The following is a 22,282-nucleotide window of genomic DNA, read 5'->3' as shown; positions in this document are numbered from 1 at the left end:
TTTTTTTAATGGTATTTCTATTTCCAACTTTTTGAGTAAGTGCCATACAGCCTTCCATAGTGGTTGCATCATTTTACACTCCCACCAACAGTGAGTAAGGGTTCCCGTTTCTCCACAACCTTACCAGCATTTGTTGTTTGCTTGTGCTGTTGAATTTTGCTACTCTTACTGGGGTGAGAGGATATCCCATAGTTGATATGGTAATATCAAGGAACAAAAGATCAAGGAAATACCAAGGAACATAATATCATGTTTTGATTTGCAACTCTCTTAGAGCTAGGGATTTTGAACACTTCATGTGTTTGTTTGCCATGTGAATGTCCTCTTTGTCCAAGTGTCTGTTCACATCCTATGTCCATTTTTTAATGGGGTTGTTTACCTTTATCTTATTGTGGTGCTAGAGTATTCTATAAATTCTATATATAAGTCCCTTAACAGACATGTCATTGCCAATTATTTTTTCCCAGTCTGTGGCTTTCCTTTTTTACCCTGTTGGAGAAGTTTTTCAATGTGCATAGGGATTTGATTCTTAGAAGGTCCTATTCAACTATTTTTCCTCTCCTGCTTGTAGGTTTTTCAGGATGCTTGGAAGACTGTTTATGTCGTGGATTAGGGCTTCTAGAGTTCTTCCAAGCTTTTCTTTAATGAAGTTTATAGTCCTTGGTTTTAGTCCTAGGTCCATAATCCACTTTGAATTATTTTTTGTGTACAAAATGAGGTGTGGGTCTTGCTTGAGGTTTTTACAGATAGTTTTCCAATTTTACCAACATCATTTGTTAAAAAGGCTGTCATTTCTCCACTTAATTGATTTCATCTCCTTGTCAAAAATCAGTTGACCATACATAGATGGGCTGATTTCTGGTTTCTCAATTCTATTCCATTGATCTATGTGTCTGTCATTATACCAGTACCACAGCAGTGAAGTAGGATTTGAAATCAGGGAGTAAGATGCCTCCGAGCTTGTTTTTCTTTCTAAGGAGTGCCTTGCTTACTTGGGGCTTCTTTCCATTTCAGATGAAACTGGAGATTGCCTTTCCATCTCGTCGAAGAATGGAATTGGTATTTGTATTGGGATTACACTGAACATGAAAACTGCCTTTGGTAGTATCATCATTTCCACAATATTGAGTCTTCCTATACAGTAGCAAGGTATATGTTTCCCTTTCTCCAGGTCTCTTTTTGTTTCTTGTAGGAATGTTTTGTAACTTTCTTTGAATAGAACCCTTGTGCTTCTGGTTAGAGTTACTTCCAAGTATTTGAACTTGTGATAAGCTACCGTAAAGGGTATTGTTTTCTTACCTCTAGCTCTGTATTCTCTTTGTCACTGTAGAGAAATCCAATTGATTTTTATATGCTGATCTTGTATCCCATCACTTTGCTGAACTGGTCAACTATGTCCAGTAGTTTTCTTGCTGAGAATTTAGAATTTCCAAGTATACCATCATATCATCTGCAGAGAGAGATCATTTTACCTCCTCTTTGCCAATTTGGATACCGCTTATTTCCTTCTCTTACCTTATTGCTATCGCTAAGACTTCCAGTACAATATTGAATAGGAGAGGTGATAGTGGGCATCCTTGGCTAGTTCCTGTTCTCAAAGAGAATGCCTTTAATCTCTCTCCACTGAGAACAATGTTGGCTCTCGGGTTTGCGTATATACTGTTTACTACACTGAGAAAATTCCCCTCTAATCTTATTTTGTTGAGTGTTTTAATCAGGAAAGGGTGCTGGATTTTGTCAAAGGCCTTTTCTGCATTAACTGATAGGATCATGTGGTTGTTCTTTGCTTTATCTATATTATGAATTACTTATGATGAACCATTCTTGCACACTTGTTACGAATCCCAGTTGGTTATAGTGTATTATTTTTTTGATGTACTGTTGGATTCTATTGGCCAGCATTTTATTCATTATTCAGGATTTTTCCATTTATGTTCATGAGAGATATTGGCCTACAATTTTCTCTTTTGGTGGTGTCTTTACCTGGCTTTGGTATCAAGGATATGTTTGCTTCATAGAATGAGTCTGGGAGAATTCCATCTTTTTCTATTTTCTGAAATAGTTTATGTCAAATTGGTGACAGATCTTTACTGAATGTTTGATAAAATTCACTTGTAAAACCATCTGGTCCAGGGCTTTTTTGGGCTGGAAGTTGTTTTATTATCCTTTCAATTTCTTCTTTTGTAATGGGTCTGTTCAAGTGTTCAATTTCCATTTGTGTCAGTTAAGGTAGGCTGTGAATTTCTAAGTATTTGGCCATTTCCTCTAGGTTTTCATAGTTACTTGAGTATAGTTTTTCATAATATTCCTTTGTTAGCCTTTTTATTTTAGTTGGTTCTGTTGTAATGTTGCCCGTTTCATTTCTTACTTGGATTATTTCTGTCTTTTTCTTTTCTTTTGTTAATTTTGCTAGTGGTTTGTCGATTTTATTGACCTTTTCAAAGAATCAACTCCTAGTTTTGTTGATTGTTTCAAATGGTATTTTGGTTTTCTATTTCATTTCTTTCTGCTCTAATTTTTATAGTTTCAATTTTCTTATAGGGTGTCAGGTTTTCTTGCTGTTCTTTTTCAATTTGTTGGAGATGTTGGGTTAGAGAGTCAATGGTCATTTTTTTCCTGTCTTTTGATGTGTTTGCTTATTGTTATAAATTGACCTCTGCTTACTGCTTTGGCTGTTTCCCAGAGGTATGGTAATTGGTGTTTTCACTGTCATTTGTTTCAAGAAACTTTTCAATTTCATTTTTTATTCTTCTAGTACCTACTTATGCTCAAGCAAGGTGTTGTTTAGCTTCCAAATGTATGGGGGGGGGTATCCTTTATCCAGTTATTAATTTCTAATTTTGTAGCACTGTGGTCTGAGAAGATGCTTTGTATTTTTTCTGTTTTTTAATTTATTGATGCTTGCCTTGTGACCTAAAACGTGATCTACTCTAGAGAACGTTCCATGTACACTGGAGAAGAAGGTATACTGTGATTTATTTTTGGGTGCATTAGCCTATAAATATCTATGAGATTGAGTTGGTTTATTGTGTTGTTTAATTCTTCAGTATCTTCACTGAGTTTCTTTCTGGTAGTTCTATCTTTTCTTGAGAGTGGTGTACTGAAGTCTCCAACTACTACAGTAATATTGCCTATTTCCTTTTTCAGTTTTGTTAATGTTTGTTTTATATATTTTACAGGTCTTTCATTTGGTGCATAGATTATTACTGTTATGTTCTCTTGTTCCTATTGACCCTCTCAGCATTATGTAGTGACCTTCCTTGTCCTTTGTGATGGTTTTTGCATTGAAATTTATTTTATCAGAGATTAATATCTCTACTCCTGCTTTTTTCTGGTTTCCATTTGCTTGGTTTACTTTTTTTCCACCCTTTTATTTTTAGTCTTTTTTTAATCTTCATTTTTCAGGTGTGTCTCTGGTAGGCAACATATTAATGTATTTTTTTTTGTTTATACAATCTCTTACTCTTTTTCTCTTCAGTGGTACATTTAAACCATTCACATTCAGTGTGATTATTGAGAGGCAAAGTTTTATTGCTATCATTTTATTGAGTTCTTTTTGGTGTGTTGTTGCTATTATGCATATTTTTTTTAGCAAGGGGAAACCAGACCATTTAAAATAAAGCCAGTTTAAGAATAAAAGAAAATAAAATAAAGCCAGTTTTAAGGAGCTATCATAAGACAAAGCAACTCGTGAGCAAGCTCTGTCTAAAGATGTGTACCCATTCCCAAGGTGTTCAAACAGAATGTGGGGATTATCAAGCATTATCATTAATACCACATGCAAAAAAACTTGGTGAAAATCTTTTAAAAAGAGGTAAACCAGTACATTAACAGAGAACTGCCAGAAATTCAGGCTTTAGAAGAGGCCATGGTATCAGGGATATGTATCACTGCTGATGTCAGATGGATCATAGCTAAACCAGAGAATACCAGAACAACGTCTACCTGCATTTTATTGACTATGCAAAAGCATCTGATTGTGTGGATCACAACAAACTTCAGCTACCATTGAGAAGAATGGGAATGCCAAAACATGTAATTGTGCTCATGAAAAACATATACTTGGACCAAGAGGTTGTTCTCTGAAAGGAGCAAGGGAAAACGGCATGGTTTACAATCAAGAAAAGTGGGCATCAGGGTTATTGTAGCGTTTCTCCATATCTGTTTAATCTGAATGATGAGCAAATCATTCAAGAAGCTGGACTTTATGAAGAAGAATGTGGCACCAGGCCACTTGATGAAGAAAACTCATCAACAATTTGCATTATGTAGATGACACAACCTTGTTCACCAAAAGAGAGAGGGACTTAACAGGCTTGTTGCAGAAGATCAAAGACTTCCATCTTTAATATGAATTACAATTCAACATCAAGAAAATAAAACTTCTTACTACTGGATCCATAGGCAATAGAAATGACTGAGGTTGTCAATGATTTAATCTTACTTGGACAATACCAGCAGTCAAGAAACAAAAAAAACATGTTGCGTACAGAAAACTGGCTGTCAAGGACCTCTCCAAAGTGCTAATGAGCAACGATGTCAACTTTAAGACTAAGGTACACCTGATATAAGAGAGGGTCTTCTCAATTACTTGCTATGCATCAGAAAATTGGGAAAATGAATAAGGATGACAAAAGAAGAAATGATCCCTTTGAGTTGTGGTGTTGGAGAAGACTATGTAATATCCCATGAACCGTCAAAAGAAAAAAAAAACTAAGTCTTGGACAAAGTGCAAAAAACTAAGTCTTGGACAAAGTGCAACCAGGGTGTTCCTTATAGGCAAGGATGGTGAAACTTCATCTCATGTATTTTTGGCATGCTGTTAGGAGGGGCCAATTCTTGATATCATGTTTGTAAGAGTGAAGGATCAGAAAAACAAAGGAAGATGGACTGACATCTACCAACAAGATGGACTTAGATAGTTAACTATGACAATGGACTGAAGTATATCACAGATGATAAGGATGGCACAGGAAAAGGCAGAGTTCATTCAGATCCATTGTTCACAGGATTACTATAAATTATAGTCAACTCTACAGCACATAAAAAGATATACGACTGTTTTTTGAAAAAAGCTCAATGGGATCTTAAAAATTAAGTCCATCCTTATACTGGGGAAAAAGCACAAAATAACCAACCAAACAAACAAAAAAAAGTCTCCAGAACACCAAACCAAGAAATCAATGTGACAACTTTTATAGTTAGCATATGAGCAACAAAATTCAATTTGGACTTTTGTATGTGGGCTTTGAAAACAGCTCCTGCAATTTGCCAAACATCAAGATGACATTAAAAAAAAACAGGCAACACTTAAACAAGTACAATGAGTTGAGAGTTCCCAACTCATAATCTTGGCAACAATCCCCACGAAAGGAAGCAGCTGGAAAAGCCTCAGAACAAAGCACCTGACACTTGTTAGCAAGGTGAAAGAAATAGCTTTCCTAGTTGGTGCCAGCGTGTCTGACAGTCTATCACCCTGGGTAACCAGGAGGCACATGGCGTGTCACGTAGGGTTTAGGGTATAAAAATACCTGGTCAAGGGATTTTTTTTCTACACTTTGGCTATGGTGCCAGGTGGAGTACTTGTAGTAAAGAAGTTCGCTGGCCCTCAACCTAACCTTCCTGGGCTAAGGAGGGGGATCAGCAGATAGTTAGAGCCCCTTTCTCAAGTTTCTCGGCTACATTACATACTGGGGTACAGAATAGTCATCATCTACATCCTCACAGTTTTCTCTGAGTCACATGAATAGCTTTTAAAAACAGATCAAAATTCATCATGTAGTATGCTGTTCCTTCTTGTAAGTAATAAAAGCTACTGCCCATGTGCTAATGCCCCATCAGATGTGTTCAGGCTCTGAGAAGAAGGAGTATAATATTTCAGAGGAATCAGCATTAGTGACTGAAGCCTGTTACCTAAATGGCCTTCTGGCAATTTAGATACTGGGGACAATCAGCATTTCACAAGATGAAAGTGAAATTCTAAGTAGACTCAAAGCAAAGCAAACAATGCAAGGCAGTATCTAAAATGTTGTTAAATAGACACCAATCACTACTCAGTACACTTCACTATGTGCTTAAGAAATTTTTCAAATTGCTTACCTAAACCTTCCCTAATTATTAGAAGGGGGAGCACTGAGGAACTGGAGCATCTTTCAATTTTTGTTTAATTAATAATTAAGAACTGAGAAGGAACTACATTCAAAATAATGTTAGACATTCACAATTTTGACAAAAGAACAATACCTGTCTTTCTAAAATAAATAATGGCTCTCCAAGTAACTCCAGGCTGACTAAAACTCCATCTATAAGTACCACTTGAGTACCAAGAGCCAGATGAGAGAATAACAAGATCTGTAAATGTATTTATTCAAAATTACTCTCCAAGAAAATATTTTTAAAAATTTATTTTCATTTAAAAAACAAAAGTAATTATTTGGCAAGCTACAGTAACAAACACTATTTCAGTTTCTAGTATCATTTTATCACTTATTTTACATTTATACTACTTTTAAGAGAATTCCAGTGGCACGGTGGATAAAGAGTTGCACTGCCAACCCAAGAAACATGGTTCAAGTCAACCAGCTGTTTCTCAGTAGAAATACAGGCAGTCTCCACCCATGTGATTTACAGCTTCTGAAAAACCACTGGGTCAGCTATGAGTCACTTTCGACTCAGTGGCACATAACAATAACATTCAATTTTTTAAAAACATTTTATTTATTGATTTCTGTTTATAAAGATAAATAACTCAAAGTAGTATTTATGCATCTGGCAAGAAAGCAACAGAAAACAAGATTTCTTTAATAAAAGGGAGAAGTGTCCTTTTAGTGTATAGGACAACTAAAAGACTCCTTATCAGGCTAAAGTCCCTATCCTTTAAAGACAATTTTGAGGAAGCTTTCCCTATCAACTTTAGATTCTTTAATCATTGTAGTATGCCTCTCCACCCCGCAAATTAATCCACAGCTGGGAGCTGTTACTCCCTTCATTAACATAATAATGGAACATTCTGACCTTGAATCAAAGACAACCTTTTTATCAGGAAATCAGCACCCAGGTGATGTTATGAGGCAGTTCACAGACTCATAGCAACCCTATGTACCACAGCTCTGAAATCTGCCTTGTCCTGAGGCAGTCTCACTGACTCCAACACACCTACCCCCCATTGCCCTAGTTACTGTATCAATCTCTCATGGGGGTCTTCCTCTCCTGCACTGTCCCTCCACCCTTCCAAGTATGGTGTCTTTCTCCAAGGATCAGTCAGTCCCTCCTGGCCATGTGCCCAAAGTATGTGAAACAGCTTCAAAATCCTAGCATCTAAGGAGAAACTTGGTTTCACCCTCTCCAAGACAAACCTATTTGTTTTCTTGGTGGTCTACAGTATGTTTCAGGCTCTTCTCCAGCATCACAACTCAAAAGCATCAACTCTTTGCTATCTTTATTCACTGTCCAGCTCTCTGATGAATATTATGTAACTGCAAAAACTATGGCTTGAATCAGGCACACCTTTGTCTCCAGACTGATATTGTTGTTTCTCAGTTCTCTGGAGAGGTCCCTGACAGATTTATCTAACGCAATTCATCTTTTGATTTCCTGACTGCTGGTACCAAAAGTGTTGATTGGGGAGCTAAGCATTGAAAAAATGGAAATTAGAAAACACTTAATTGAGTTAATGAGAAATCTGATGGGGTGGTAGTGATAAATTCAGAATTCTCTATGTATGTATGTATCAGTTATGGAACTATAGTTATACAGTTATAAAGCTGGTATCCGTGTTAGCTCCCCCCCCCCAACCTTGAAGTCATGGTCTCCTGCTATCTTAACCGCAGACACATGGTCCTGCAAATCATCAACAGCTGTGAGGCCAATATAAGAGAACAATTTCCATACTATGGGAGAAGGTGGTGAAGACATTGTGGCACTTCTGTGAAGAGACTGTGGGAAGGTGTATAACCAGAGGAATGATGGAGCTGAAGACCACAGTTAAAAACTTTTGCTTGCTGGATGACTAAAGGAAAAGCTGACTTGTAACTGATCTGAGATAAAGTTCACTGAGTAACTGAGGAAACCAGAGGTTTCTTGCATTTGTGCTGAATATGGACTTGTATGAGTGATATTCTGTTCTTCCCCAACTCCCCAACCTATTATTTCCTTAATAAACCCCACAATTACGATTAAAGTCAACAATGAATACTGAACCCAATGGTAGAAATAGGTGCAGGAGCTTGTGGGGTGGCATGTCTATGCACCTATCTGTACAGTGCCATGAATATTAATGGAGATAGTTCCCCTTTATGAAGTGGGCAGTTGTCAGACTGGGCCACCTTTATGTTGCAGCTGCTCTTACACTTGGTCTCATATACTTTAGGGATGTTATTCTAAGAAAGATGGAGTGTCAGTGTAAGAGACAAAGAGCATCAACAAAATGGACTGACATAGCAACAGAAAGGATGGCACAGGATAGCACAGGGTTCAGATCTACTGTTCACAGTTGTTTTGAGTTGCAGTCAATTCAATGGTGCCTGACAGCAACAACCCTCCTTACTTTATGTTTGGGTTTCTCTCTTCACATGTTGTTCGTGGGTATAGAAGTTCTTCGTCCACCCATTTTCAATCAGTTTAGGTCTCTATGCCCCAGCAGCAAATCCCAGGTGGATACAAATCGTGAAAGAGAGCCGCGTGAGGGGCTCTGCGACGTTTGTTTCCAGCCCAAACCCGTGAGATGAGTCCTTTTCGGTTGTGCACCTTGCCTGACTTGACGTCCTCTCCGCAAGCCCGTTTATCCTCACTTTTTAACATTCAATTTTTGAGAGATTATAATTGAACCAATATTCAATTACTTCCTTACTAATATATAAAATTTAAAAAGTACTAATATTATGTTTTTACTTCCCAAAAGAAAATTTCTACTTGTATATGCAAAAACATTTCTCCTCACTCAGTCCTTACATAATTAGTATCTATAGGACCAGCACAGACCAAATACTTAAAATTAAAATCTCAAACACAGGCATCTTACACCTAGGAGATTCAACATAATACTTGCAGGTAACACTGCAACTGTCATACGGATAAAAGTTACCACTTTCCTTATACAATTTGAGAATCAAAATATCTCCAAGTTATGTGACAAGACTCCAGATACTAATTTGTTTCCCTTTTCTCAACATACATCGAGTTTTCATATTAATGTACAAAGTTGTATTTGAAAAAATTAATAAATGCCTTTTGTACATTTGAAGGTAAGAAATCGATTGCAAGTACAATTAATCAACTTGAAATATTTCAAATGAAACATTTCACATTACATACAGAGCAATAGTATGTTAGACAATTAGGGCCATAAAGATTTCCTATGAGTCAAAAATGTTTTGGGGTAAAAAAGTTATAAATAAATTTAGAGTTTTATTAGAAATATTATAAATTTTATCACTCAAATTGTAACAGACTAAGAAATATAAGAAAAATATTTATAAAGAAAGTCTTACCTTCATCCACAGAAAACTGGCAGCTCTTATCATTGAAAAAAAGAATTTTCTTCTTATCAGGTCGATTTACAAATAGAATCTGGTCCCCTAAAGCCTTAAAGATAAAAGAGGTTTTTTTGTATTTTTTTTTCCAGTTAACCAAAATTACTTCACAAAACAAAAAGCCCAAACCAAAAACACACCATTAAATTTTCAGGTTTTGCTTGTTAACTAAGAGACCTCCATTTCTTCTAGCCTTCAGGATACCATTAGAGCTTACTGGGCTCAAGTTTAGTTACTGAGTTTCTTTCTCAACAAGTCCTATTTTTAAGGGCAGGTATTTTGACTTTTGTTTTCAGATGTATACAAACAACAAGAAAATAAAAATTCATACTCTCTTTTTATAATCTAAAATACACTGTGGGATCTCAGTGAACTTATTTTTCATGTATCTTTAAATTATTTCGCTACTTATCCTTATAATATTCTAATTATGTTTTTAAACCTAAATTAGTAAAATGAAATAATAACTCATACTGAATCATAATTCAGTAATAGAAAAATATCCACTCTCCAGTTTTGTTATTACTTTGCCCTAAGTACTGCATCATCTCTGAAGAAGCTTTTAGAGATATTTTTATTTTGTTGTTGTTGTTATGTGCCATCGAGTCGTTTCGGACTCATAGCGACCCTATGCACAACAGCCCTAAACCCTGCTCTATCCTGCGCCAACCGCACCGCCTCTGACACACCCATCCCGATTACCCCAGTCACCGAATCAATCCATCTCATAGAGGGTCTTCCCCTCCTGCGCTGTCCCTCCACCCTCCCAAGCATGATGTCCCTCTCCAAGGACCCGTCCCTCCTGGCAACATGTCCAAAGTATGTCAGACGAAGCCCCAGAATCCTTGCCTCCAAGGAGCAGCTTGGTTTAATCCTCTCCAAGATGAATCTGCTTGTTTTCCTGGCAGTCCATGGTACATTCAGTACCCTTCTCCAGCACCACAGCTCAAAAGCATCCACTCTCCTTCTGTCCTCCCTAGTCATTGTCCAACTCTCTGATGCATAACAAGCGATTGCAAAGACCATGGCCTGTATCAGGCGCACCTTAGTCTCCAGAGAGACACTGTTGCTCCTGAGTACTTTAGAGAGGTCCCTAACAGCGGACTTTCCCATCGCAATACGCTTTTTGATTTCCTGACTGCTGGTGCCAAGAGTGTTGACTGTGGAGCCGAGCAAACATGCAAGCAAGATATTTTTATAGTCTTTTAATTTTTAGTTCTGAGTTGAAAACTCAGAATCTTATTTTCTATCCTTTATAGCAAAGAGAAGAAAAATTACAGGAACTATTTCACCTTGACAAATCAGAGGATGAATACAAGAAGCAACACTAAACTAATCTAGTCTAGAGTAGAAGTACTCTAGACTAATAATGATGGCGAAACTGATCATTGAACTATGACCTCAAAGATTCGTTATCTTAAGATGAAAAATCAACAGTGAATTATTTTTTTTAAAAAATAGTATTGATAACACAAAGAGAGTCCATTAGCCCCATTGTGATGGCTGGATATAGACACAAAAAAGAGGGAAAAATCCTAAAAAATTATCTCATTTAAGAAATGACTTTAAACATAAATGTTATCATATTATAAATATTTGTTGATGTTATTCATGGAGGTCAGAACCTACCCATAACTGATCCTCTCCAGTGGATTTTCAGAGACAGTAAATCCCACAGACAGAGACTGTCCAGGAATAACAGGAACATTCCAGGAGTTCATGTCGTTACTGGAAGTCCTCTAAAACAAGTTACTGTGGGATAAGCTGTCTGAAATAGTCACTGATTTGCCTTGTTCTCTTGGTTTACTTTTGCAAAAGTCGCTTTGTTCCTTGCTAGTACTATACTGTATACTCCTGCAAAGCAAACTATTACCAAGAAAATGGCAGTGATAATTATATTCTACCTCGAGCAAGAATTAAGCAAGAGAACTTTCTATGTCTTGAGAAATTAGTTAAGGTAAACATCTTCACATCTTATAAAACACAAATATAAAATCTTAGGTTTTTAGAAAGAATTCTGGCTGAAAATAGACAACAAATTGTTTTATGACTCATGAAGTTTTAATTCTATGGGAAGAGAGCCACTAAGGACAGGCAGTCAAAGAGACTTTACACTGTAAAATTACTAAATTAGAATAAGCAATTATCAGATTATAGACTGTTGTTGTTGTTCTTATGCACCATCGAGTCACCTGTGACTCACAGCAACCCTATGTACAAGAGCCCTAAACCCTGCTATATCCTGTGCCAACTTCACTGTCTGCAACACACTCACCCTGATTACTGATTAACGTTTTTTGGATAATTTTCAGCAGAATCTTGCTTGCATGTGATATTAATGATATTGTTTGATAATTTGATAATATAGATCTTTTCCAGCCAGTTGGCCAGCTGGCCATCCTCCAGATTTCTTGGCACAACTTAGTGAGCACATCCAGGACAGCGTCTGTTTGTTGAAATATGTCAAGTGGTATGCTGTCAACTCCTGGAGCCTTATTTTTTTGCCAATTCTTTCAGAGCAACTTGAACTTCCTCCTTCATCACCACAGGCTCTTGCTCATATGTCATTTACTTAAATTCTTCTATGTCAGCCAATTCCTTCTGAGACAGTGACTGTGTACTCCTTCCAACCTCTTTTAATGCTTCCTGGATCATTTAACATTCTACCCAAAGTATCCTTAAGTATTGCCTCCTGTGGGTTGAATATATTTTTCAACTCCTTCAGCTTAAGAAATGCTGAGCGAGTTCGGCCCTTTTGATTTTCTGACTCCAGCTCTCTGCACATTTCATTGTAGTATCTTACTTTGTCCCAAGCTGCCTTTTTAAATTTTCTGTTCAGCTCTTTGATTTCTTCCTTTAGCTTTGGCTTCTCAGCGCTCAAATGAAATATTGAGAGTCTTATCTGACATCCATCTTGGTATTCTTCTTCTTCAGCCTTTGTAATGATTTCTTGCATTCTTCACGAACGATTTTCTTGACATCCTCCCAGAGCTCATTTGGTCTACACTCATTGATGTTCAAGCCCTCAAACCTGTTCCTGAGATGGGTTTGAAATTCGAGTGGGACAGACTTAAGGTCAAATCTTGGTTCCCGTGGACTTGATTTAATTTTCCTCAACTTCAGCTTAAACTTGCATATGAGTAGTTGGTGGTCTGTCTCACAATCAGCAACTGGCCTGGTTTTCTACAGTGAAGCTTTCAATATGGATTGTTTCTTAACGTCAAGAAAACAAAAAATTCTTATGATTAAAACAGTGAAATTTTCAATAACTTCATTTTACTTCGATCCACAATGAATATACTTGGTATCAGCAGTCAGAAAATCAGGAGACACAATGCACTGAGAAAAGTCTGTAGTCAGGGACCTCTCCAAATTACTGAGGAGCAATGATTAAGGTGTGCCTGATTCAGACCATGGTCTCTTTTCAATCACCTGTTATGCATCTGAGAGCTGGACAATGAATAAGGATGACAGTAGATGACAGAAGAAAAATTGATGTCTTTGAACTATGGTGCTAGAGCTGCTGTTGTTGCTGTTAGGTGCCATCAGGTCAAGTATGACTAATAGCAACTCTATGAACAACACATCTGAACCCTGTCCTGTCCTGTGCTATCTTCACAACTGCTGATACACTAGAGCCCACTGTGGCAGTCACCATGTCAATTCACCTCGTCAAGGATCTTCCTCTCCTTCATCAACCCTCCACCCTTCCAAGTATCATGTCCTTCTCCAAAGAATAGCCTCTCCTAGCAATATGCCCAAAGTATGCCATCCATGGTGCTGGAGTATAGTACTAAATACCCCACTGACTTGTCTTGGAAAGATGTCTTGTCTTGGAAAAGGTGAAGCCAGATTGCTCCTTGGAAATAAGGATACTATGCTAAGAAAGGTGGAAGGCTGGAAGTCAAGAGGAAGGTGTCAGGTGGTGACACGGTGACTGCAGCAATGGGCTGAAGTATGTCAGAGACTGTGAGGTTGGCACGAGATAGTGCAGGGTTCAGATGTATTGTTCACAGCATCAACACACAACATACATACTTTGGTGTTAGCTTAAAGTTGGCTTTTTTAGCCATTATGAGAGCCCCCTCTAGTATCCAGCTACCTTAACTGAAGACACATGGTCTTGCAAATCATCAAGAGCTGTGGGAGGAGAGAGAGCGCGCAAGAGCATGTAAGCGCTTCCCACATTGAGCAGTCTTCTTCTTGAGGGAAACTGGAGCAAGACCCTGGTGGTGAGGCCCTGGGGATTGAGAAATTATGACACTGCTGTGGAGAAACTGGCAAGACGTGAGGAAAGGAGCCCTGAAAGAAGGTCACAGTTAAAGGTTTTGCTATTCTTGCCAGATTATGTGTTGACTTGGAAGGAAAAGCTGGCTACTAAACTGAAATGGAATTTTGGATTAATGGAGGAATTTGGACTGCTGGGCTAAAACCTAGACTTGCACTGGGTGATACTCTTTGCCTATCCCACTTTCTAACCTATTTCCCTAATAAAGCCCACTCTTCGTACCACAACTGAGAGTAAAGTCTGAGTCAAAAACAAACTGCTGTTGGTGTGGCTCTAGAGGCACCATGGGGTTGAGCTATGTATGGGCTTTTTATCTGCTCTCTGCTCTGGGGCAGGGAGGGGCTGTACTATTCTCACTTGTTCTGGTCCTTCCAGAAAAGATGTTCATGTCCATCCTTCTTCTGTGGATTTCAACTGGTAGAGAGGCAAAGCCTTTGGGCTAACAGTACAGCTCCCCAAGGACTACATCACTAGACCTTCCTCACATGAATAATTAATAGCAATTGCCAGAAAGGGGAATTCATGTATGACATAGGCTCAGCAAGAATGAATGAAACAGTCATTGAGATGACGGAAATAATAACTGCAACAACAGGCTAAAAATATACCAACAATCATGAGGCTGGATAAGGAGCGGCAATGTTTTTGTACTACTGAACATAATGTCACTATGAGTGGAAAACAATTCAACTGAAGGGACAGCATAAACCCCATTTTTTTTTTAAAAAAAACCCCATTTATACCAGAAGCAGAAGCAGACCATAAAAATTCTTAGTTTAAGGCAAACATGAATGCCCCAGATAAAGTCTTATCTGTCCTTACAAAAAAAAAAAAGAATTAACTAGTGTGTATGTGACACAGAAAGAGTAAAGACAGGCAAAGTAGCCAGCCCATCAAAAGCCGACCCACATAACTGATCCCCTGACCCACCAACCATGATCTCAATTTCTCCGCCCCAACAGTGGCACCCAGGAAAGCCATAAAAGCAACTGTGAAGGTGGACTCGGGGCTTTTTCCCTCATCACGTCCCTAAGGAGGGAGGAAGTCTCCACATGTGGATATACTCTAGAATAAAGTGCTTATTTGTATTTACAAATGTGTGGATTAATTCTTTTGAGGGGCATTTCATGGGCAGAACACAACAACTCCAAACAACAACAAAAAAATAAATTCTTCTTGAAATAATCCTTGAGGGATACTTTGAATGAGTAGATGAAAATGACAAAGGTATTATTTGTAAAATAAAACTCATCCTTTAAAAAAAATATCGAGACCAGAAATCAGGGCCATAGACTCTGGTCACAAAGTGGCTTCTAACAATGAAAATAAATAAAACCAATAAAAATCACTTAACCTCTTCGCTGTTGTACCTGCAACTCATAGTGTCTCTATGTACAACAACCCTAAAGCTTGCCAATCTTATTGTCTTATTGTCTCTGACAAAATTACCCCCATTAGAGATTCAATTTTTATTAAGGAAGCACAAATTGATGCTACTAGAGAACAACAGACTAAAGAATTTACATCAGATTATAAATCAATTATATCACAAAGGACACTAACTGGGCTAACATTTTTCATGATGGGATGCTTTCAATTAAGGAAAGAACGTGTTAGTGTTTTTTTTAAATTAAAAACTCCTAGGGAGCTCTGGTGATTTAGTGGCAAGAAGGTGCACTGCAATCCCAAGGTTGCGTGGTTCAAATCCACCAGAAGCTCTGCTGGAGAAGTAGGGGTAATTTCCTCCTGTGCCAGCTGGATCCAATTGAACAGCACAAAGCAAGAAAAAAAACCAAACAAACACAAAAAAACACAACTCCTTATCCTGTCACAGACCTTTAAGAGGACACAGACAGCACTCTGAGTAGCAAGAGGTAATTGTTGTTGTTGTTATGTGCCATCCAGTCGTTTGTGTCTCACAGCAGCGACCCTATGTACAACAGCCCTAAACTCTGCTCTATCCTGTGCCAATCACAAGAGATAATACGCTATCTAACAAACTGTGGCTGACTGAGAAGAATGGGAATCCCAGAACATTTAATCGTGCTAATGCGAAACCTATACTTGGACCAAGAGACAGTCATCAGAACAGAGCAGGGCAACCCTGCGTGGTTCAAATTGGAAAGGGTGTACGCCAGGGATGTGTCCTGTCTCCATACCTTTTCAACCTGTATGCAGAGCAGATTATCCGAGAGGTTGGGCTCTATGAGGAGAAGCGTGGCGTTAGGATTGGTGGATGATCTATTAACAATCTGCGTTATGCAGATGACACAACCCTGCGCGCTGAAACTGAGGAGGACCTCATGCACTTACTGCAGAGGGTCAAGGACCGCAGCCTTCAATATGGACTGAGGCTCAATGTCAAGAAGACAAAAATTCTCACCACTGGACCAATTGGTAGCATCAGGATGGATGGCGAAGAGATTGAGATTGTTCACAGCTTCAGTTTGCTCGGCTCCACGGTCAACACTCTTGGCACCAGCAGTCAGGAAATCAAAACACGTATTGCGATGGGAAAGTCTGCAGTTAGGGACCTCTCTAAAGTACTCAAGAGCAGCGGTGTCTCTCTGGAGACTAAGGTGCGCCTGATACAGGCCATGGTTTTTGCAATCGCTTGTTATGCATCAGAGAGTTGGACAACGACTAACTAGGGAGAATAAGAGAATTGGTGCCTTTGAGCTATGGTGCTGGAGAAGAGTATTGAATGTACAATGGACTGCCAAGAAAACAAACAGATTCATCCAGGAGAGGGTTAAACCAGGCCACTCCTTGGAGGCAAGGATTCTGGGGCTTCCTCTGACATACTTTGGACATAATGTAAGGAGAAACAGGTCTTTAGAGAGGGACATCATGCTGGGTAGAGTAGAGGGACAGCGCAGGAGGGGAAGACCCGCTATGAGGTGGACTGATTCAGTGACTGGGGTAATCGGGATGGGTGTGTCAGAGGCAATGAGATTGGCACAGGATAGAGCAGGGTTTAGGGCTGTTGTACATGAAAGATTAAAATTAAAATAGCCCCTATAGTTCTCAGCTGAATTAAACTCAGGTTTCTATAGTTCTCAGCTAAGTTAAACTCAGGAATTTTTCCATTGTCCCAGGTAGAGCCCCACACCCAGTTGTATCCAGGGCAACAGTATTTCAAGAATGGCTAACTACAGGGTAGGACAAACAAGCAGATGTTTCTCGACTGATAACCCATGTGCCTTTGTTTCCCGACTGATAACCCATGTGTCTTGTGCTTTTCCACTGCCCTGGAGTTTGAACTCATTGTATACTTAAGAATTTGTGAAACCATCCTATAGTTAAAGATCTGTCTAACTGCTACATGTGCTACATGACTGCCACATGTGCTACGTGCAAATATGCTGTGTAAACCATGAGCGAAAACCGAACCAATGAATTCAAACTGTGCTTTCATTACCCAATGAGAAGCTGATACCCAGTTGTATCCCCCTAAAGTGTATAAAAAGAGCCAACTTTGTCTGCTCGAGGTCGACTCCTCTGTCTCCTGTGAGAGATACATGTCGGCCCGGAGCTCTGCAATAAACCTCTTGCCTCTTGCTGTTGCATCAAGCCGGTGTCTTGGAGTCTTGGGTCTTCGCCGTCCGCTCGGGACAGGGTAGGGCCACCAGTCCGGGGGGTCCTTCACACATAGGGTCGCTATGAGTAGCAAATGACTCAACGGCACATAACAACAACAACAACAAAATTCTTTAATGATTGTATTGTTATATGCCGTTGAATTGCCTGTGATTCATAGCAAACCTATGAATAACAGCTCTGAACCATGCCCTATAATGAGCCAATCTCACTATCTGGCACATTTATCTCCATTACCCCAGTTACTGAGTCAATCCATCTCATCTGGGGTCTTTCTCTCCTGTGCTGTTCCTCCACTCCTCCAAGCATGATATCCTTCTCCAAGGACTGATACGGAACTTCAAAATTCTTGTTTTCAAGAAGCAGCTTAGTTTCATCTCCAGGACAGACTTGTTTGTTCTCATGGCAGACCATGGAATGTTCACTCTTCTCCAGCACCACAACTCAAAGGCATCAATTCTTCTTCTATCATTGTCTTATTCCTTAGTCATCATACAGCTCTCTGATGCATAGCAAATAACTGCAAAGACCATGGCCTGGATCAGGCATACCTTCGTCTCTAGCCTGATACCATTGTTCTTCAGCACTGTGGAGATAGTTCCTGACAACAGATTTTCCTAATCCAATTCCATTTTTTATAGCCTTTTAGAAAAAAAGAAACAAACCTGTAATTCCTTAAAATGTATTAACTCCTATGTCCAAGAGTACTCACTCCTCTTCTTTACTTTCCATTTGCTAAATAGTGCGGTTTTCAAATTTCAATACTTGTGGTCCATTAAAATCATCTTAACTCTCTTCTGAAAGGAATGAATCTATCTTCTATATTGTCAAATATCTCCACTAGAAGAATGATATTAAACTACAACTAATACTAATTGGTCACACCTGTTTATATTCTCCACCTGCCTGTCAAGTACTCCCATTTAGATGCACTTCCTTGTCATATTAAAAATCAGTTTATCTGAAACTAAAACATCTCCTCATTCCCAACAGCTTCTTTATTTGCAAATCTGCACTCAACAACAATTCACTGTCACAGACCTAACATTGGGTTTCCAACACTGTAAATCACTCAGATTTATCAATGGTGCCACTGGTGGATTTGAATGGCAAGAAAGGCTCCGCCTCTGGATTAGCAGTGCAACCCCCAAAGGACTAAGGAAATCAGAGCTCCAAATCTGCCGGGCCTCTTAATGGGCTTATTCAACAAATACTTAAAGAACATTTACTACCTTCTAGGCATTGTGTTAAGCATATAATGGTGAATTACTATAGTATCTGTTTTTATCTATAGAGAGTCTATGTGGGAAAGAGTAAAAAGCCCTAATGGTACAATACTTAAGCACTTGGCTGCTGGCTGAAAGGTCAACAACTTGAACCCAGTATCCACTATGTGGGAGAAAGATGTGGAGGTCTGCTTCCAGAAAGATATAGCCTTGGAAACCCTATGAAACCATTCTACTGTTTACATTATGAACCAGAATCAACTTGACCGCAATATTTTATTTTGGACTTGGGCAGAAAACAATAACTAAGAAAGCCAAAGCTTCTCTTGGGTGACATTTACTGTTCATTTTGAACAGTGCTCAACATGGTATGTATTAAATTATTTGTTGAATTATTTAATTTAGGATGAGACTTGGCGGCTGAAAAGTAACTGGCCCTGAAAATAGCATAAGTGCTTAAGAGCAAGCAAACTGGGCTCACTGGGAGAAATAGGAAAAGCTGTGAGAAAGAGGTAAAAAACAAGGACATGGATAGGCATCTAGATTTTTATCCTAAATCCAAAAGAAAACTACTGAAAGGTTTTACAAAAGAGAGTGACACAATCTGTTATATGTATTTTAAAATCACTCTACATACTCAATGGCTGTTACTCTGAAACAAAAAAGTAGAAGGAAAGAAATGAGTAAGGCGCTCTGGTAATATTTTAGATAGACATAAAAAAGTAGATTAAATAAGGGAAGAGAGAGAAGAAAAGCTTCCTATTTGTTAGTTATAACCAAGGTTCTGGTTATTCAGCCTCCAAATCTCAATTTTATCCAGCTTGTCCCTTAAAACCTCAAATTCTTCTTCCATATCTTTAGTCTCCATGTTGCCTAAAGCTATTTCCTAAGACTGTACTTAAAATATAAAAAAAGTTCCTATCTTCAATCTCTATTTTTTAATCCATCAGATTCAGTCTAGCTATTATTTACTAAATTTGTCTTGGGAAAAGTACAAGGGTGGCTCCCAAGAAGCAAATATGGTGAATCTCTGTTTCTTACATTGTTGTTGTTATGTGCCATCGAGTCATTTGCGACTCACAGCGACCCTATGTACAACAGCCCTAAACCGTGCTCTATCCTGTGCCAATCTCATTACCTCTGACACACCCATCCTGATTACCCCAGTCACTGAATCAATCCACCTCAGAAGCTAGTCCTTGAAAAAGTCATCATGCTGGGAAAGGTGGGTCAGAGAAGACCTTCAACATGATGGATTGACACAGGGACTACAACACTGGGCTCAAGTATATCAATGAAGGTGAAGATGGTGTAAGATATAGTTGGGTTCAATTTGTTGTTCAGAGGGTCACTATGAGTCATAATCGACTCAAAGGCACTTAGCAACAACAGAGTTTACTATCGAGTCCTTTTTCCTTAAACAGTGCTTCTGTCATGTTATTTCCCTACTCAAAAACCTACATTAAGGTTTGAACCCAACTTTTCTTTCCAGCTTTGTGACTTACTAATTCATCTACATAAATGTCCCTCAGGAGACGAACTGATTTTTATTATTATCTTCACTTTTTTACAATGGAGTCTTTATACATACCACTTTTCCCATGAGAAAGGTACTTTTTCTTCCTGTGTCTATTTAATGAGTTTAAAGTCAGATCCTGAACTCAGAAAAGGGAAAAGGGATGGTTTGGGTTTTTTTCATACTGTCTAGGAAATTCTAGTAGTTAAGACCTGTTGTAAGGAGTTGCACTACCAACCCAAAGGCAAGTGGTTTGAATCCAACAGCTGCTCCATGGGAGAAAAATGGGCAATCTCCTTCCATGGTATTTACAGACCCTGAAGACCCACTAGAGGGCCAGCTATGAGTTCTGACTCCATGTCACATAACAACATATATGCTACCTCTCAGATTAATAAACAAGACAACATTTCTGCTCTACCCAGAACATTAGTATTTGAATACAAATTTACTCTAATCAGCCTCAGCCATAAGCAAGACCAAATGGTAGGGTTGTGATGTATTCCTACAGGTTATCTTAGTTCTATCCCAATGGTAAGACAGACTATCAGAAAACAATCAGGTTTAATCATGTTTATCTTTTATTACTGTAAATAGAGAACCACAATGCAATGCTTTGCCCTCAATCATTAAGAGAATCAAAGTTGAACATCTACTATATAATTAGTATTTTTTTACATAAAAAGCTACATCCTCTTAAAAATATTCAGTTCTAAAAAAATTCTCCGCAGATGAAATTTTGAATCTTTTCTTCATTCCAAACAAGATATATAGCCAAAAACATTTCAATTTCAGTTTTAACTTGCAAAACCTTTTGAAAATTCACTCCTTTTATTTACTTTAGGTGGTCTCTTTCCTATTCTAATTTTACTGGTTTTAATTCTGCATTGCTTATTTAAACTGTAAAACTAGTAAATCTTTTAAAGCAGATGGAATCATATCTTAAGTAACCTTAGTTATCTTTCCCATAACATTCTCATTTTTTCCTCTTAATGTTTCATAAACACAAGGGGGGGTAAATAAAACCTTAAAATTTTTGACTGTTCATAGGAGTCTTAAGATTTAGAGAAAATCAATTTCTGGTCTTTTGTCAACTCCTATATTGGAGATGAAGAAAAAAAGTAGAAAGTATCATTTGAAGAAATATGCAACATAAAAAAAGTATTGTGAGAAAGTACTGAGGAAAGGTTCTACAGTCACTCTGTAAATAAAAATTTAAGTTTGGTCACAATTACCTTGGGAAAAAATCCTAAAATAACCTTAAATCACTTTTAAGTTTGTAGGCTCTAGGGCCCTTAGTATTTAGTAATTATTATTCTTTACATTTCAGGTATAATTTCTCTTTACTAGGAATGTCTCTCATTTCCTTTCCAAATAAGTATTCATGTAAAAGAAACAAATGATGAGATAAAAGAATCTTAAGAACACAGAACTTTTTAAAACAATCAAATCACATCAGGTATCTGCAAAAGATACAATAAAGAAAGGAAAGAAAGGTTACCTTGACAGCTTTCTGGGAATTGGGCAGTCCTTCTTCTATGTCTTCTAAAAGAATCCCTCCTAAGCCTCGCTGGTCATGCTTATCTAAGAGCCTAAGAAGGGCCTTCTTATCTTTCAAGTTGTACTTGGGCTTGAAGGCATACTTCCCATCTATTACTTCAATTTTGGGATTGTTAACTAATGCCTGTAAAAGTGACAAAATATGGATATATCAACAAAAATAAAAAACACATTCTTAAAGTCCTATTATTAAAAAATATAACACTATGCAATACGGCAGATTATAGGTATCAGCTACCAGATCTAAAATACAGAATAGCATCCTAGAACAGCAGAGGAAGGCATGCACAGTGCAGTCTTCCTATAAAAAACCTGGGTAGGCCGCTGAGCACAGGTTGTTGAAACTGCAGTAACCACCGCCTTCTTGACAGTGTTGTGCTGTGTTCTTCGCAGGTAATCTGCCAACATGGTTAGCTACTCGCTTGACCCGGAAAACCCCACAAAATCATGCAAATCAAGAGGCTCAAATCTCCGGGTCCATTTTAAGAACATCCGAGAAACTGTCCAGGCCATCAAGGGTATACATATCCAGAAAGCCACCAAGTATCTGAAAGATGTCACT

General features: G+C 38.3%; 1 protein-coding gene across 1 annotated transcript in view; it reads right to left on the bottom strand.

The window, feature by feature from the left end:
• The window catches only part of LOC102850668 (general transcription factor IIE subunit 2-like), a 128,647-nt gene that overhangs the window by 24,450 nt on the left and 81,915 nt on the right, over window positions 1-22,282 (bottom strand). Inside the window, exons 4-5 of the mRNA XM_006884128.1 lie at window positions 21,662-21,844; window positions 9,489-9,582 (exon numbers count right to left, since the gene is read on the bottom strand). Coding sequence (XP_006884190.1) covers window positions 9,489-9,582; window positions 21,662-21,844 — 277 coding nt within the window. The remainder of the gene's footprint in view (window positions 1-9,488; window positions 9,583-21,661; window positions 21,845-22,282) is intronic.

Source organism: Elephantulus edwardii, unplaced genomic scaffold, assembly GCF_000299155.1.
Source record: "Elephantulus edwardii isolate Elephantulus edwardi_28Jun2011 unplaced genomic scaffold, EleEdw1.0 scaffold00031, whole genome shotgun sequence".
NCBI classification, from domain to species: domain Eukaryota; kingdom Metazoa; phylum Chordata; class Mammalia; order Macroscelidea; family Macroscelididae; genus Elephantulus; species Elephantulus edwardii.
Note: the sequence above shows the minus strand (reverse complement) of the source record. Positions and strands in the feature narration are given on the sequence as shown.